Raw genomic sequence first — 18,896 nt, 5'->3', positions numbered from 1 at the left:
AAAACAAAGACAATTTCAAAAACAAACAGAGTTTTACACAGGTCACATCAGCAAGTGTACAGGGGTACAGTCAGGTACCTAAAAGGAGGCAGTGGTTTAGGGATGACCGTTGAAGCTTCTTTGCCTTTAAAGTAATAAGAGACCACAGCATACGGACACACATGTCTTGGCCTGGAAGAAATCTCGAAATCCACATACTCATAGAAGTATTGCTGTGAAAACAACAACAACAACAAAAAATCTTACAGGAAAAGCATGTAATTGGGGATGGGTGATATCGTATCGTTTGCAATATACCAGTAAAAATTAGACTTATGTTAATAATAACAGCCTATAATCGGTCTGTGCAATGATTTATTACAGTAGCACATGTGCACCAACAAACAAAATATTCACATACTTTTAATTTAAATTCAGTGTACTTATTTTTACCTGTGTATACTCAAAAGCCATGTGTGACAGTAAGGATGTCACTCGAGTTGAGCTCTTGGAGAAATGGCTGTCAAATTTAGGTGTAGGATCAATCCCTCTGGATGTCCGGTTATCTGGGTATCTGGATATACAGTCGTGCACGCTCTTCACTCGACCCTAACGTACAGAAGATCAAACAATGTCAGACTAAAGAGCAATAAAATGTTCAAGTGAGAACAATAGACGGCTGATGTACCTTTATCACTTTAAATATGATGATATCTCCTGTAGTTCCAGGCTCAAACGGGTTGATTTGAAGTAAATCAGAAAACTGACACAGGTAAACGCCTGCAATGCCAACATACTTAGCATTTATTCCATGCACATGACAACACAGAATTGAGAAATGCAGTCTTCATTCAATTTTATGAAAAAAAAAGGTAACACCATTATAACTACATACTATGAAACATTTGTTAAGAATCAGCAAATAGTTTAGCATCCATTTAGATTTATTAATCCTACATTAACAGAAATTAGTAACACTTTATAAATACAACTATAAATGCAAATATAATATGCCTAACAATTGCATTTTCATACTTTATTATATCATAGGACACCTATGATAAAAATCATCTTTTGGAAGCTATTTGAACAGAACTGTGTGTAGTATAGTGCGTCCACAGTTATATTGGAGTGATATAAAGAGAATAAGTCTCTTTTTTTAATTTCCTGACATTAAAATATGATCCAAATCCCTGCAATTTTGAGGCCCACCACAATGTGATGTCGGAGTACGGTTTCCTTGGCCACCAAATTGTTTGACAGCTGCGTATTAACATGTTTCTGTAGTAATGCGTATAATCATATCAACAAGACAGGACGTGTGCATATCAACTGGGATTGAAAGATCTGTTCAGCTCTCTGTGATCATCAAATGTGATCAAGAATGAGTTCTAATATGTAGCCCTAACTGTCTGTCAGCAAATGTAGATTTGTACATCTGCAGCCATTCACGCAGATATGCTGTTAGACCGTGCATGTAACGTTCAAGTGCACACGAGACTGTCACAGCGGTAAAAAATTGCAGAATCAAACCTTTTTAAAATCCTGAATTAATATGGAGTTACTTTTGCACACTGGAAGGAGGATGACACCATGGCTGAAGTATTTATTTTAGAGAGGTAACAATATGTTTTAAAACTATTTTCATCAAGCAAAGTTGATGTAGATTGTGTTGTTACAAGTGAGCTATATACATGGAAGTGTTGTTCAGCCACTGAAAGATTGATACGACTATTTTTCAGTTTCATAAGGGACCTTTTAAAGCATCAATAATGTCGATTTGTATTTAGTTTAACAACAAAACATAAGTAAATAGCGCTATTCCGCCTTATGGCACCTTTAAAAAAAACTGGCATGGTGGGAACACAGGGTGGCGAGCATTTTTTAGTTCATTCATATGAAAGTTGAGCGTAAAGGCCCATGCAGTGCATTATGGGATTGAAAGCGGCATAAAGAAACATTCCCCAGAGCAGTGGTGTTGTAGCGTTACCAGCAGCACTGAGTGCAAATTTGACGTTGTAGAGGGAACACGCAGTTTCTCTTATTGCACCATTTGGAGAGATTATCAGCATATGGTTTGAAATGGTTCTCATAATTTTTTGACATCTAATTTCTCATTTCATTGTCTGTGATTCCTCGCAGGCCACTACCTAATAAAATTCAAGACTTAGTGCTTTGATATCTATATTTAGTCAAAAAGTTTGATTCTTTCACCTTTAGATGGATTCCCCAACATATTTATCCAGCTGCTGCCAACAGACAGACCTTTCTCACACACCACAGAGACCTGCAACCAGCAAGCAAAACACATCCGTATTACAAATATTGCAGCAGAAGCCATACCAAATGAATAAAAGTGTGACAAACGATAACTTATAAAGAAGGTTACTGCATGAAATTCTGAATGAAGTGAAAATAGAAGTCTGAAATAAGCAGGCCATTTACCTTTTGAGCATCAGAAAGCAGGAAGCAGAAGGTTTCAGACAACTCTTTCTCTGTGCGCCCATCCGCCTTGAGCTCTCTTCTCTTCTCCATGAACTGCACATTAACAACATAACAATATTACGATCATGTACCAAGACCAATCCAGATATGTAGATGATAATGAAATTATTATTGCTCATACACCCTTTACACTTAAAACAAGCAACATTTGCATCTCAGTAAACCACAAGAAAAATTGGGATTGGCAATTTATCAAGTAGAGCTGAACAATATAGGAGCATCGATATCATGTGTATCAGCAAGTCACATCGCTGAATTAGATTTTTTATTAAAGATTTTTAAAAAAAAAAGGTATTATTAAATATTACTTTTAATATTATTTATATAATGGGGACCATGTTATTTTACATTTGATTGTTCCATTTTTGTACTTGAATACTGTTAGAGTGCGTGAATTTTACATTTAACCATCTGTAAATCATGAAAATATTTTCTTGGGCTAAAGCCATGTGGATAAGAGTATATTTGTTTTTATATACTTTATTTAAACATTGACATGTTTGATATGATTTTTTTGCCCATATGCCTCAGCCCTATAAAAATAGATTCTAAATTAGATTATATTATTAAAATGTGTTTTGCTGATTTCTGGATTTCTTTGTGACTTCTTTGTGTTCTTCCACTTATCCAGGGCCGGGATCGCATGGGCAGCAGTCTCAGGAGAGAACCCCATACTTCCTTCTCCCCAGATATATTCTCCAACTTCTCCGAAAATACCAAGAGAGACATGATCCCAGCATTTCGTGGGTCTTCCCCCGAGGCCTACTGTCAACGGCACAAGCCTGAAAGACTGCACCCAGAAACCATCCTCAATTGGCTTCTCTTGATATGGAGAAGCAGCAGCTGTAATCAGAGTTCCTGCCGGGTATCAGAGCTCCTCACCCCATCTCTAAATGCTGGTTTATACTTCTGCATCGAGCGATCGCCGTGACCCACGGCCCATGCCTTGTGTGTAGCCATGCATTTATACTTCTGTGTGGTTTGTGTTGCTCTGCAATAACACTTCCAAAACACTAGATGGCAGTAGGTTATGTTATGTTTCCTCTGTGTCAAATTTCTTCACTTTTTTTTTTCTTTAAATGTACAAGTAGCTAAGGGCCCGTTTCCACTGAGTGGTACGGTACGGTACGGTATGCTTTTATGGCCGTTTTCACTGTCAAAAAGCGTACCGAACCGAACCGTACCACTTTTTCGGCACCCTTTTGAAAGGGTACCAAACACGAGAAAGGGTACCAAAAGGCGGAGCCACACGCGCAGCTGAAAATTGGTTTACAGAGATATGTCATTCGCTTACGCAACAAGCCAGAATGAAAACAAAAAACCCGCCATGTTTGAAATACACAGCCGACGAGCCGAGACATTACAGCGGAATGATATATACATATAATAACGAGCCATGGTTGACCCGGGCTCAAACAAACCTTGTCGTCGTCTTGATAAACAGCCTCAAAGCCAAGAAGAAGAGCAGATTTACCCTGTGCCCTGTAGTTTTTTACGAGCCAGTCAGAGGCGCGAGCGGTTTCGCTGTCTTGCTAGCGCTCGCACGCGTCTAACATTATATCTGAAATAACAAACTTCTTGAGCTGATGATAATAACCTGCGCTTGATTATTGACGTGCTTTTGAAACCCAATCCTGTCAGACACTGACAAACGCGAGAGTGAAGCGCAAAAAAACAAAGGAGAAGCCGGAAAAAAGGAGCACATTATTATTTAGCAAACATGAACAAAATGCCATGTATAACTAACTTATTATCTTCACATTTTGGACTAATATGAACCGGGAATAACAGAATTACTCTTTAACAGAGGCTACATGTGCTGCTGAAGATTACAGACACAGATAAGAGGTTTTCACTGACTGTAGGCTATATTTTGTGTTGTTTTGAACCTAAATACGGACGAAAACGTCTGCTGTGTGTAGTTCTTCTGTAGTTGGTAACATATCAAAGACTGTAAAGGGCTGTATGTGTTTATATATGTTCATTTATTTAGTTATTTAATATAATTACAGACGTTACAGTAGGCTGTTTCGCACTGTCATTGATCTGCAGTTATAATCAACTTATGTTCATTGAAGTAAAGTATTTATGTGTATGAAGCATCTGTTTTGTGAGAAGCGCTTCTCATATGATATGTAAGTGACCCATACAGCTTTATTGTAGACATTTCCTCGAGCGAGAATGACGTCGACTGAAACTTTCTGTCATACACCACGCCCACCAAAAGGGTGCCCTTGTTAGTGGAAACGCAAGCCTGATAAAGGTGACCCGTACCAAACCGAACTGTACCGTACCAGTCAGTGGAAACGAGCCATAAAACTCGGTCGTTCAGAGGCGGTAACTGGCGGATATACAACAACTTTAACCATAAGGTAAACACAAAAAATATGGAGCTCCTTCACGGGACTCGACACTTGTAAACACCCACTCCATTGGGCTCGCGTCGCTCAGCACAGCTACCAAGCAGAAAAATCACAGAGCTTGTGCTACGCGGCGTTACATTATGTAGTTACATTTTTTTAAAAGTGCACGTCAGCATCAGCCACGGCGAGGGCTATGCGACCGTGCAAAGGTTGAAGTATAAATCAGCTTAAGGGCTCACCCTACCACACTACGAAGAAAACTCAATTGACCCAAAGCTCATGACCATAGGTGAGAGTAGAAATGTAGATTCACCTGTAAATTGAGAGCTTTGCCTTTCAGCAAAATAGGTACATCAACCACATTACTGTTGCCACTGTGTCCATCCACCTGTCAATCTCACATTCTATATTTCTTTCACTGTTGAACAAAACCCCAAGATACTTGAACTCCTTAACATGGGGCAAGGACTCTCTTTCAACCTAGAGATGGCGGGCAACCTTTTCCGGGTTGAGTAATATGGCCTTAGATTTAAAGGTGCTGATTCTCATCTCTGCTGGCAGCAAACCGTCCTTACTGCCAATCGGCAGCAAACTATTCCAGTGCATGCTGAAGTTGCCACAAGAGACACATTTGAATGTCTTAAAGTCCACATAACACATGTGGACCAGTTAGGCATACTTCCATGAACCCTTGAGCACCCTACTAAGGGTATAAAGCTGGCCTATGTTCCACTGCCTGGACAAAATCCATATTGTTCCTCCTGATTCCGAGGTTTAACCACTGGCTGGACTTTACCAGGGATGCTGAGTAGTGTGATCTCTCTATAGTTGGAACACTCCCTCCAGTCTCCCTTTTTAAAAATGGGAATCACCACTGCAGTTTCTCAGTCCAAAGGTACGGCCCCCGACCTCCACACAATGCTGTAGAGCCATGTCAGCCAACAAAGCCCCACCCCCATCCAGAGTCTAGAGGTACACAGGTTGAAACACACACTAGGCGGAACAGACAGTTGAGCTGCTTAATTTTTTGAATGATTCTCAGTGCAAACTTAATGGAGGTTTAGAGAACACGGTCATCCACCCCTACAACACATGAACATTAAGATGCATAATATGCTGACCCTGCACCACATTCCTTTTCAAAGGGTGTATCTGGATTTTAAAATCATACAATTATTGTAAGCAAAAGTCAAAATCTTTTGTTTAGATGTCTAGATGTTTTATTTCTGTTTTGAAGACATTTTAGATGTTAATATTTGCATCTGGTGACTGTGCAGGCTATTGGAGATGCTCAACTTCACTTTCATGTTCATTAATTCACTCTGTCACCAGTCTTGCTGTGTGTATTGGTGCATTATCATCCTGATACACGGCACCCCCTTCAGGATACAATGTTTGAACCATTGGGTGCACATGGTCCTCCAGAATGGTTTGGTAGTCCTTGGCAGTTATGGTCCAATCGAGCACAAATATCGGGTCAAGGGAATGCCATGATAGTGCAGCCCAAACCATCACTGATCCACTCCCATGACTCACCCTGGGCATACTTTACTGATTATCATACTTCAGTGATTATTTTTTTCATATAAAAATAAATATATTATTTATAGAATGTGCAAAAATGCTTGTATAAGGACTGTATATTTTTTTATCCCATGCTGCCAGAGATACTTCTGAGTACTGTCTGTGTCAGAGTTGACTGTGGACTTCTAAGTCGCCAGTAGAGTCTACTCATAGAACTCATCTACTCATATTTTTCATCTTTCATCACTCAGCATGGAGGTGCTGGTCAATCCTCACTTTTGTTCTTCTCATGTGGCATCAATATCGGGTTCTGGCAGCTTAATTGAATTTCTAAGGTGATTTAGGAATAGAATAATACTACATATCGATGTATGTCCAATATTATAACACATTCCCCTTCCGTTCAGATCACTCAGTTGGCATTACCTCTAACAGATGTCCACTACAGGATGGAGTAACACATATAATTTCTTATGTCTTTAAGATTATTAAAAAAAGATTAATGTTTAAGGGCCTAGATTATATGATGACCTTAGTGTCAACCCTCTTCAGAGTAAAACCGGAGTGATATGTGTAATTTTTCTGTAAGCAAAATAGTTTCCTCAGAATCTTCAGGCCCAAAGAGGTCACTGAGAACTCTCATGTGGATCTGGACGTTTGATGCAACTTGAACAGCTGTTACTAGATTCAGGCACTAATTTTACGGTGTTAAAGAATAAATTATGTTTAAGATTCTATTGTATAAAAAAGAATTTCTTTGCTTAGCTTTCAGTGGAAAGATGTTTAGTGTACCATTCTGATAAGATGCCTGCAAGAGAGCAAAACATCCTTGAAGTAGATAAGTATTTTTTGTGTATGTGCATGTGCTCTTCATAGTTGAAGACATGAAGACGAGCACAGAGTTACACTTTTGATCATCCTGACCATACAAATATCCTCCTGTTATGTCTGACCTTTGTATGCTTGATGCTTAAGTCATTGGAGATACTGTTCGGAATTGGAGACACACACAGGGACATTTTCTATCTATGTTTCAACCAATCATATGACGCAGTTACTGACGTATATTGGTTTCTAATTGTTGTTGATTTGACATTGTAAGCGAGATCGGCCAGCAAACTATGCGAGTGCTGATGCTGGCTTCTGCAAATAAAACTGCAACAGTCTTCAGTAAACATTCTTGGAACCTCTGACTCAGTCTCTTCTTCATCTGACACACTGGTCATTTTACGGTTAAAACTGTCAGTTCCACAACACCTTGTAACACGAATAATGACCTGCTTAAAACCATTTATCTTTTCTTTATTGTCCCATACATCAGAAATAAAATGCAAGTAGACTTAAGAAATAAAGAAAGACACGTAAGAAATAAAATGTGCAGTCTCAAAATATTGGCTGCTAGTAATGGTTTGAACAGCCACTTAGTGGTTAGAAATGATAGACAACGAGGAGCTGACTGCTGGCACTGCACTCCAGGAAGAGGGCTAAAGGCTGATTTATACTGCTGCGTCGAGCACACATGTATGCTTATGCACTGGCGCAGCTTTCACATGGTCGCATAGCCCTTGCCGTGGCTGACGCTGAAGTGCACCTTTTAAAAAATGTAACTACACGTCGCAACGATGCGTAGTGTAAGCTTGGTAATTGGTCAGCTTGGTACCGGTGACAAGCGTGGGTGTTGCTGAGAGCTGCGAAGGCCATGGAGAAAGTGTTGAGTCCCGTGAAGGAGCTCTAGATGGAAACTGTTGTTTTGTGTTTACCTTATGATTAAAGTGGTTGCACGTCCGCTGGTCTGAGTGAGTGAGTTTTAGCTACTTGTAGCATTCAGGAAAAACAAAATACTCTTGAAGAAACTCGACACAGAGGAACTGTAAGTGTTATTACAGAGCAACACAAACAGCACAAAAGAACTATAAAATGTACGCAAGGCATGCGCTGTGGGCAGGGCCGGCACGTCCATAGAGGCGACCTAGGCATCAGAACAGTGAGGATGGTGTCCACGATACCCGCACAATCCCCCACAATAAGAGTTTCACCACAGATGGCACCTGCCAGAAAAAAGAAAGGGATAACGGTGGCAGGAGGATGAGAACCACTAACCAGCCAGCAGATCCAGCTAACTACCATGTGGTGATCAGTTGACAGCTCTATGGACAACTGTGACTAGCACAGATGTCAATCAACAAACCACCACTTGGATTTAGGTCATGGAGCAAAAGATACTGCCAATTACACCTCTCCAAGTATTGACTTCCCACAGTAAAACATCAGTCTTCAGTCGAAGGACCTTACAGCACCCCTTCCCAAGGACTCCAAGAACGCCAGATACTCTGCCCTGGTGTTTGGCACTTAAGCATAAACTACAAAGAGAGACCTTACCCAGACCAGAATGACGTGTATTTGCTGAATGATGATGGCAAATTATTGTTTGCCTTTCTTACTAATTAAAGCAATAATACTTTTGTATACATTTTATTTACTTTGTTTAAACAGTCCTACCTAGTTATTATTATTATTATTGTTGTTAAGACTTTGAGCAAGAGTATCAACAACAAAAGATTTAAAAGTAAAGTAATTCTAAATGCTTGTAATTTAGGTGAGAACTGACTTTCTTTACCTAACCTGAAAATAATAACCAAAAAGATTAAAGGTGTTAAAATTAAAGAACACAGTGTAAAACGTGACTTCATTCCGCTTGAGGTACTAGTAATAACAAGTGGATCATTTGTGTCTGCATACACCTCAGCCCAACACATGAAGTTAAAAGTAAGCATAGGAAAAGAGTAAAACCCTCACGTCTTTCTCCAGTGGTTCACTGTGGACGAGGCGAGGTTTTGAGTAAACAAACATCCCAGTGGAAGAAGAGTCCTTGTAACAGGAGGTGAGGATTTGCAGGATGTCTGAAAATTCTCTGGAGTCTGTAGACACATTCTGGAATAGAGCTGTAAAGGTGGTGAGAAAAACATCAGAACACAATACAAATACAATCACGTTCATCACAAAAAAGCCTATGATCCAGACAGAAAAGTCAATTTTAATCAGTATATCTAAAGCGTTAATCCGCGTTTGCTGTTGCAGGTTGCTCTGATATTGGCCTTCAGCTCTTCTGCAATGTTGGGTTTGGCGTATCGTGTGTTCCTCTTCACGATACCCCATAGATTTTCTATGGGGTTAAGGTCAGGCAAGTTTGCTGGACAAATAAAAACAGGGATACCATGGTCCTTAAACCAGGTACTGGTAGCTTTGGCACTGTGTGCAAGTACTGTTGGAAAATGAAATCTACATCTCTATAAAGCAGTTTAATTAGCAGAGTAATAGCACAGTTTAGCTTATAATATTGCAATGCACACAACATAATTGGGTGACATATCAGAGTTCAATAGAGGACAAATTGTTGATGCGTGTCTCATTGGCGTAAATGGAACCAAGACAGCAAGCCTTTGTGATGAATCTGAAGCCACGGTATTCAGTGTAATGTCAGCATACCACCAAGAAGGATGAACCCCACCCAATAGGAGTAACTGCACGCAAGCGGAAGCTGCCTAAAAGGTATGTCTGGGTGCTAACCTAGATTGCATCCAAAAACATAAAGCCACAGCTGCCCAACTCACTGCAGAATTTAATGTGCACCTTAACTCTAAACTTGTTTCCACCCATCGGGAGCTTCACATAGTCAATATACATGGCCAGGCTGCTATAGCCAAATATTTGGTCACTAATGCCAATGCCAAACGTCAGATTCAATGGTGCCAGACGCAAAAATCTTGGGCTGTGGACAACGTGAAACATGTATTGTTCTCTGATGAGTCCACCTTTACCGTCTTTCTCACATCCAGGAGAGTTACAGTGTGGAGAGGCCCCAAAGAATCGTACTACCCAGACTGTTGCATACCCAGAGTGAAGCAAGGAGGTGGATCAGTGATGTTGCAATTTAATGGAAATCCTTAGGCCTAATACGTGTGCAAAAAAGCCAAGGTCTACCCAACCATTCTGGAGGACCATGGGCAACCAATGGTTCAAACATTGTATCCTGCACAGTCACCAGATCTAAATATTATTGAGCCACTTTGGGGCGGTTTGGAGGAGTGAGTCAGGGAAGTTTTCCTCCACCAGCATCACATAGTGAACTGGACATTATTCTGCAAGCAGAATGGCTCAAAATTCATCTGGCCACTGAGCAGGACTTGTATCTATCATTCCCAAGACGAACTGATGCTGTATTGGCATTAAGAGGTGGCCCTACATCATACTAATGAAACGTTATGTAAAACCAAGTATTTCAGTTTCTTTGTCCAACCACTGTACATTTTTTTTATTTTAAAAAACCTGTTGACGTAAAAAAAACGAAATTTTACTAATAAAATAAGTTATTATTATTGTTACTAAGTGTTATTACTATTATTGTGTTGAAATCTTTAAACGGCCTAGGAGATGCAGATATCCTCACTGAATACAAACCTAGCAGATCACTCAGAGAATTAGGATTGAGTAACTTGGAAATTCCAAGAGTTCATTCAAAGCAGAGTGCTACTATGCTGTTGGAATCTGGAATCAGCTTCTAGAAATGATCAGATGTGCTCCAACATAAGGCACATTCAAATCAGGACTTTTTATTTCTTAAATTTGATGTATTTTATGTTTCTTTTATTCTGTTTTATTGCAATTTAAATTACTGTCGTGTATGAAATGTGCTATAAAAAATTGCCTAGAGCTTTTGGCACACGATATGACTTTGATTAAATCACATAACTGTGCAAAATTCCAACGTTTCAAATGTTCTCCTCATTACCAAACCATTTGTTTGATCAAATTCTGTGATGTCAATGTGTGACATGATTTTATACTTGCTATTGACAAATAGTGTAAAAGTCATAAAAATACATTTGCTGCAATTAACACTCAAAACTACTTAGAAATTGCATGAAAATAGTTTCAGTATTTTTTTAAATCTTTGAGTGTTTTAAGAAAACCTAGTTTGAATTTAAATTAAACAAACGAATTAAAGTTAGAAATGCTTAAGATAACTCAGTTATTTAATTATGTAATATTTACGGCAATAACAAATATTTCTTTAACAAAATATTTAACTGAGGATTTGAACACTGAAATGTTTGAATGACTGGTCAAACTATATAAAAACAGCTTTTAAAATAGTTTTTTCATCATATTTTACCTAAAATTAATAATTCTATGTATTTCTTAACTCATGGAAATACCCTAGATGTCTCCCCTTTGTACCCCAGGTGACATAACGGGTGTGGCAGATCAACCTGTTACCTGAGTGTACGTAAACACAAACAAACGCACACTTTATATCGTATGTTTCTATTGTCATATATTACGGGCCGATGTACGGGATCTCCATGTATCCTGTCATGAACGGCAGAGCTGCCAATCCAACGAGCACTTCTGGAAAAGAAAAACATGCTCACATGCTCAACGCGCGTGTGATGCAAAGAACTGTATGTGTTGAGACCTCGCTACAATTTGAGACCCAGAGTGAGTGAGCTCAGTCTGTAACTTAACGGAAAAAAGCAAAGGGGGCCAGCGCACCTCTCTTTTCTCTGCTCTTCCGGGGGATGTGGAAGTTCAGTCGCGGTTGTTTTTCGGCTGGCTTTGCGGCCCGTGAGCCGCTCTTGACCCGTCTCTCTTCACCGGGACCGTCCGAACATCCATACTCTTCCTCCGTGGCGCCATTTTGGCTCCATGAAGGCGCAGCAGGATTGTCTTTTTCATTGTTGCTGTATTTCTCTCCTCGATGCTCCATCACCGCTTTATTCATGAGCTCCAGACATGAGTGGACATGGATTCTCCTGGCAGCGCCGAAAGCTGCATGCAGCGTAGGGTTTGTGTCTGCTGTGCTGAACGCGCCTCACACCACACATAAACACACACACACTCATGTACATGCCCACTCATTCCCGCAGTGTGTGTGAATGTGAACAGATCGCAGCAGCGCTGCCCGGTGGCTCCATCATGACACTGCTCGATGATGTCACCCGAGCGTCGCCTGCAGGCACAAATGCTGAACTACTTAAGGTCAGCACCTTATTTTATAAACCTTTTTTTGGCCAAATTTCATACTCACAAGAGCAAGTTTTGTAAGTGTAAACCTTTTTTCCTAAATTTAAAATTGAAAATGTATTTTGAGAGTATTGAGGGATCAACAAACTTAAAAGCAATACGAACAAGGACTTTGATGAAGGACTTTGCACTTATCTTGGACTAAATGACTGAAAACCCCTGGATTGCTGTTGTTTGATTGATGACATTTGTTGTTAATGTTTTTCAAGCATTCAATTAAAAAAAATAAATAAATAAATAAGGTCAGCACCAAGAACATGAGAAATTATAATGACATATACATATTCAAACAATAACGTGATATAGTTGGTCTGGCATTTTACAGTAATTAATGTTGTTGCTTCTCCTGTTAGATGCAAAACCGAATGCTTGAAAACAAAATGTCAACAATTATATAAGTCCTATACAACAGCAATTCAAGTTTCTTCTGTTCTTTAGTCTAAAGAAAGTCCCAAGTCAAACCCTAGAATACTGCCTAACCAGTGGCGTAGGGCAAAATGCGTGGGCTCACCCGTAAGAGTTAAGGCGGGGGGCCCCAGAAGTAAAGACCGGCATGGCGGTGGCTTGGTTGCAGTGTTAAGGCTGGGGTGAGTTATAATCGTGCAAAGGGGGTGGTGGGGGTGATGAGTATTTATCACACATGGCCCCTCCAACACGCGGGTCCATCCGCTTGGCCACTGTTCCTAAACCTTGATGGATGTTCAGTTAAAAGGATAGCAAAATTGAAAACTCTTTCACCATTTACTCAACTTTGACTTGTAACTTTAGATAAAATTTTGGATACTGAATACATCTGGTAATCTGTAACCATTGACTTCCATAGTATTTGTTTTCCCTGCTATGGAAGCCAATAGTTACAAGTCTTCAGCTTTCTTCAAAATATCTTCTTTTGTGCTCAACATAAAAAAGAAACTCAAAGTACAACCCCAAATCAGAAAAGGTTGGGACAGTATGGAAATGCAAAAAAAAAAAAAAAAGTAGTGATTTCTAAATGTACTTTGACTTGTATTTCATTGCAGACAATACAACAGCACATTATTGCATGTGTTGCTCGTGATTTTAATTGTTTTGTGTGTTTTTTTGCAAATAAACATGCATTCCAGTTTTGGCTTTTACAACACTTAAGAAAAAAGTTGTAAGAGTAAAGCACTTACCACTTTGTAATGTTGCCATTCCTATTCACAACACTTCAGGGACTGATGAAGTGTTTCAAGTGTAATTTTTTCCTGTTCTTTCTGCAAACAATCTTAACGTGGGCAACAGTAAGGGGTCTTTGTTGTTGCATTTTGCTCTTCAAAATGTGCCACACATTCTCTGTTGGAGACAGGTCAGGACTGCAGGCAGGCCAGTCAAGTACCTGTATCCTATTTCACCACAGCCAGGACTTTGTAATGTGTGCAGAATGTGGTTTTGCATTGTCTTGTTGAAATATGCATGAGAGTCCCTGGAAAAGATGTTTTCTTGAAGGCAGCATATTATGCTCCAAAATCTACAGCATTTTCAGCATTAATGGTGCCATCACAGAAGTTAGCACTGACACAACCCCATACCATGACAGACCCTAGCTTTTGGACTTTGGATGATCCTTTTCTTCTTTGGTCTTGAGCACATGGCATCCATTTCTCCCAAAAAATACCCAAAATACTCATTCATCTGACCACAGCACACAGTACAGTACTGTGTGATGGTCCATCCCGGATACCTCTGAGCCCAGAGAAGTCGATGGCACTTCTGGACACTGTTAACATAGGGCTTTCTTTTGACATAGTACAGTTTTAACTGGTATTTGTTGATGTAACTACATATTGAGGTACTTGACAAAGGTTTGTTAAAGTAGTCCTGAGCCCATGTGGTGATATCACTTATAGATGCATGAGGATTCGTGATGTAGTGCCATCTGAGGGATTGGAGATCACGGCTGTTCAGTTTAGGCTTGTGCCTTGGACCTTTACACGCTAAAATTCCTCCAGATTCCTTGATTCTATTAATTATGTTATGCACTGTCGAAGTTAAAATAACCAAATGTCTTCCTATTTTTTTTTTGGGGAGGGGAACACTGTTTTTAAACATTTCAATCAATTTTAACATGCCGGATCCATTACCCCGATCTGTTCCGGGACCTCGCAATTCACAAATTAAGCACTGGACCCACCCACCCACTTCCCTAAACCCAACCAACAATTTTCAATAACAATCCAGAAAAAGAAAAGCCCTCGTCTGATTTTTTACCACATTTTCAGATTTTATTCACCCTGTTATTTACTTGTTTTTTTTTATTTTTTGGATTCTGTTTTTGTCTTACCTGCTCTCTGAAACCATTCTTCAACGGACTTGAACCTTGTTGTCGCGGTAAACTCCTCTCTGCGTCACAAATCCATCAACGTACATGACGAGCTAACTGGACAAACTATTTACAGTGGGAAAGTGGGAAAGTTGTAATATTGAACAAGTAAAGGGTAAGAATTTCCATTTTTGGGTGAACTATCCCTTTGAGTCCTCATTATCAGTCAAAAATTTGGGGGTGATATTTTTATTTTGTGATGCAGAGACAAAAAAAAATCATTCTGATATTATTCTAAGAACATGTTAATGTTTGTGAGATATAAAATTACCTGTTTTATTTGTCATGGTTGGAAGCAAACTTTCACTGTTGTATGAAGCACAACACAAAGGTCATGTTTAAAGCAAGCGGCTTTCTGTTGGTCATTGTGTAACCAACTGAGCCTGCTGTGAAATCTGATTATGTGTTGAGAAAGTTCCTGTGATTATTTAGATTCCTATGAAATTTGGTAACAAATTGTATTAAGGCTGCATGGTGGCTTAGTGGTTATCACTTTTGCCTCACAGCAAGAGGGTCACTGGTTCGAGTCCCGACTGGGCAAGTTGGCATTTCTGTGTGGAATTTGCATGTTCTCCCCGTGTTGGTGTGGGTTTCCTCCATGTGCTCCGGTTTCCCCCACAGTCCAAACACATGTGCTATAGGTAAATTGGTGAACAAAATTCGTCGTAGTGTATGAGTGCCTGTGTGAATTTGAGAGCGCATGGATGTATTCCAGTACTGGGTTGCAGCTGGAAGGGCATCCACTGCTTAAAACATATGCCAGAATAGTTGGTGGTTCATTCCGCTGTTGCGACCCCAGATAAATTACAGATAAAGCCGAAGGAAAATGAATGAATGAATGAATTATTTTAAAGGGATAGTCCACCTAAACGTTTAAATGTACTCCTTATTTACTCTCCCTCAAGTGGTTAGAAACCTTTATGAGTATTTTGAAGAAAGCTGGAAACCTGTAACCATTGACTTCCATAGCAGGAAAAACTAATACTTTGGAAGTCAAGTGGTTACAGATTTTCAGTATTCTTCAAAAGATCTACTTTTGTGTTTAAAAGAAGAATGAATCTCATAAAGGTTTGAAGCCAGCTAAGGGAGTGTAGACGATGACAGAGTTTAAATTTAGGGGTGAACTATCCATTTAAGGTGTCCTTGTTCCATGTTACTGTAGCGCTTACAATTTATTATGCATAATAACATGCAACTAACCTGCATTCTAACCATAACCATATGTAAGCTAATTAATTTTACTCAGTAGTTAAATTAATAGTTACACTGTAAACTAAAACAAACCTGAATTTCTATCAGTCAAATTGTCTTAAAAATACATTTTTGAAAGATGTAATTATGAATGTCTCCCAGGGATCATAAACTTTAAACAGATGGTCTGAGAGAGCTACACTTATTATCTGTTATTGCTCTCCATCCTCCCCATCCTCATCTATGTGTGTGAGAGTAATTATCCATATGCACACACGACCTGATTATGCTGTGAAGAGGGGCGTTGTCCAGGGGCCCTGTTACTGTCATGGGGACTCCAGACAAAAAGACACCTGAGATAAGTGGCTTCTTCAGAGGATAAAGCACAGCGAGACGCTTCAGCCATATGCCAGACCTGTTATTGCATCATCAATAGTAATAATGATCCTGAAGGAGTTGTTTCAATCTCCAGACACTCTGCTCTTACTAATATGAAAGAAAAAATGGGTTTGATACTTTACCTACAAGTACAAATGAATAATTTTGTAGGCATACATTTTAAATAGGAAAAGAAGATTATTTAGAAAAAAAAGATTCAATCTTATTCAAAGGTTTAGACCCAGTGCATGAGGTTTTTCTTGTATTTAAATAGTCCCATCTTGCTCTTAACCTTCTATTCAAACACTATTAATATTCAGAAATATATTAAGCAGCACAATATTTTTCTATACTGAATTTTAAAATATAATTTTTGAAATATCAAAGTAAAATGTATTATAATATTCCTATTTCACTGTAAATAAATACTGTGATTAAATAATTGTGGTGGTGGTGAACATATAAAGCTTACAGTAAACTTTTAATGATTTCACATCCCCAGTTTTCTGAATGCAATCACATATTTAGAAAGGAACAAATGTATATTTTGAAAGGTTGTGTACTGATAGTCAAATAAGAGCTGAGTAAATAGAGTTGAATGTTTTTAACATCTGGTTCCCTGCGGTCCTCATTATGAACATGTGATCGACTGCACTGGAGAAACACTAGAGGGACTCAGCGGTCCCAGCTCATTATTTTCCATTGTATCAAGATAAACAGTAAGTAAACATGCAAAGCTGAACTCAAACTTCACACCTTGGCATCAAAACATTTCTGAAAGCAAAGGCAAAGCAAAGCACTCAATACAAAGTATTTTACATCTATAGGGATTATATTATTAAAATTAAGTGTGTGTGAGAATTAACATTTCGATTTTTAAAAAAATATTGATGTCAAAAATTATTCAGTAAAAACCATGATAGATTTGATTACTATTTAAATACTTAAAAACTTTTTGACAAACAGATAAAAATAAAGCTGTGCATTAACGTTTTCACCTGTTAGTATGCATTTCTTTGATATGTCTTTGAAATAATATGCAAACAAATCAAGGGTGTAGGTTTGCACTTGACATTGGTGAGGGCAGGAGAATAATATATATTATATTTTAATATATATGTTGCTATTAATTATTTACTACTATTAAATATACCATTAATAAATCCTCTCTTTATACAATTTATTAAGTTAAATAGTCAGGCCCATAGCCAAGGGGGGGGGGGGGGGGGGGGGGGGGTTCGAAAGACCAAAAGTTGGATTATTATTATGTTTGAATATTTCTTTTTATTCAAATGGCCAAATTCTTACTGAGGACAGTTGAATGTGCTGGCCAGTTTGTTATTTGCCTATAGGCTTTAGTTTTTAATTAAAAACAAGTTTTAACAGATTTCTAAAAAAAAATAAATAAATAAATAAATAATGACTTACAGTTTAAATGCACATGGGTCTGATAGTGTAATGTAAAAAAAGTCCCCTCAAATTTATTCTGCGAGTGCCATTCGCACCTGCTGTTCTCTCGTAAATCCACCAGAGGGCGCTGTCAACTAACTGACTGACTGACCAAAGTAGGTCAGGGGTGAGCAACAGGGAAGAGTAGACGATCACCCAAAAGTCAAACTAAGTACTTACCTCTGCTTGTTTCATAGTTATGGACGAATTACAGGGTGCAAATTATGAAAGTGGGGCATATGTCTGTAAATAGGTAAAAATAAATGTTTTTTTTTTAATCTACATATAGCCTAATGTAAAATTAAACTCATATTTATTTTAGCTTTAAGTATAGGGAAGGCTGCTTTTGGTTTCGGGTCACATAAAACAAACGTTATTTTGAAAACTCATCAAGTGGCTTTCCCTGCACACTATTCACAACAATATAGACTTTTAACACCTCTTATGTTGTTACTATTTAAAACAAAGTTTTAAGCACTTAACAAATGAGCTTAACAAGAAATCTCTTAGCGAGTCATTCTTAATGAGTCACTTAAATCATTTATGAATGAGCTCATTCGAATGAATCTGAATGAACAGTGACAAAAGATAGAGATTTGGTGCCACCCATTCGACATTTTGGTTTCAATGTATTTTTAGATAGTTTGCATGTTCTCCCTGTGTTCATGTGGGGTTCTTCCGGTTGCTCCGGTTTCCCCCACAAGTCCAAAGACATGTGGTATATTGAATTAGGTAGGCTAAATTGTCCGTAGTGTATGTGTGTAAATGAGAGTGTATGGGTGTTTCCCAGTGATGGGATAAGTTGCTGGATAAGTTGGTGGTTCATTCCGCTGTGGCTATACCGGATTAATAAATGGACTAAAGCAGGTCGCACACCGGAAGCGCTGCCGCGCACATGACAGTTAAAAGTATCACACACCAGACACAGACATTCGCATGATAATTAACATGAAACTAATCAGATGGCGCTCTGTGGCGCGGCAGAGAAATGAACAGTGTCCTGAGTCGTGGCTGGGCGCCGCGGACAGCAGCCGACTTGTGGTGCCGTTCTGTATACCCTGATAGAAACCTATGTTTAGAAT

At 38.9% G+C, this 18,896-nt stretch overlaps 1 protein-coding gene across 1 annotated transcript in view; it reads right to left on the bottom strand.

The window, feature by feature from the left end:
- tasora (transcription activation suppressor a) overlaps positions 1–12,280 on the bottom strand; it is a gene marked incomplete at its 3' end in the record, with an annotated part of 53,646 nt that extends 41,366 nt beyond the window's left edge. The window contains 7 exon segments of the mRNA XM_056447616.1: positions 79–212; positions 433–588; positions 668–759; positions 2,194–2,266; positions 2,425–2,517; positions 9,168–9,313; positions 11,925–12,280. Of these exon segments, the coding sequence (XP_056303591.1) occupies positions 79–212; positions 433–588; positions 668–759; positions 2,194–2,266; positions 2,425–2,517; positions 9,168–9,313; positions 11,925–12,138 (908 nt within the window).
- Between the last annotated feature and the right edge of the window lie 6,616 nt (positions 12,281–18,896).

Source organism: Danio aesculapii, chromosome 22 (assembly GCF_903798145.1).
Source record: "Danio aesculapii chromosome 22, fDanAes4.1, whole genome shotgun sequence".
In the NCBI taxonomy this organism is placed as follows: Eukaryota; Metazoa; Chordata; class Actinopteri; order Cypriniformes; family Danionidae; genus Danio; species Danio aesculapii.
Note: the sequence above shows the minus strand (reverse complement) of the source record. Positions and strands in the feature narration are given on the sequence as shown.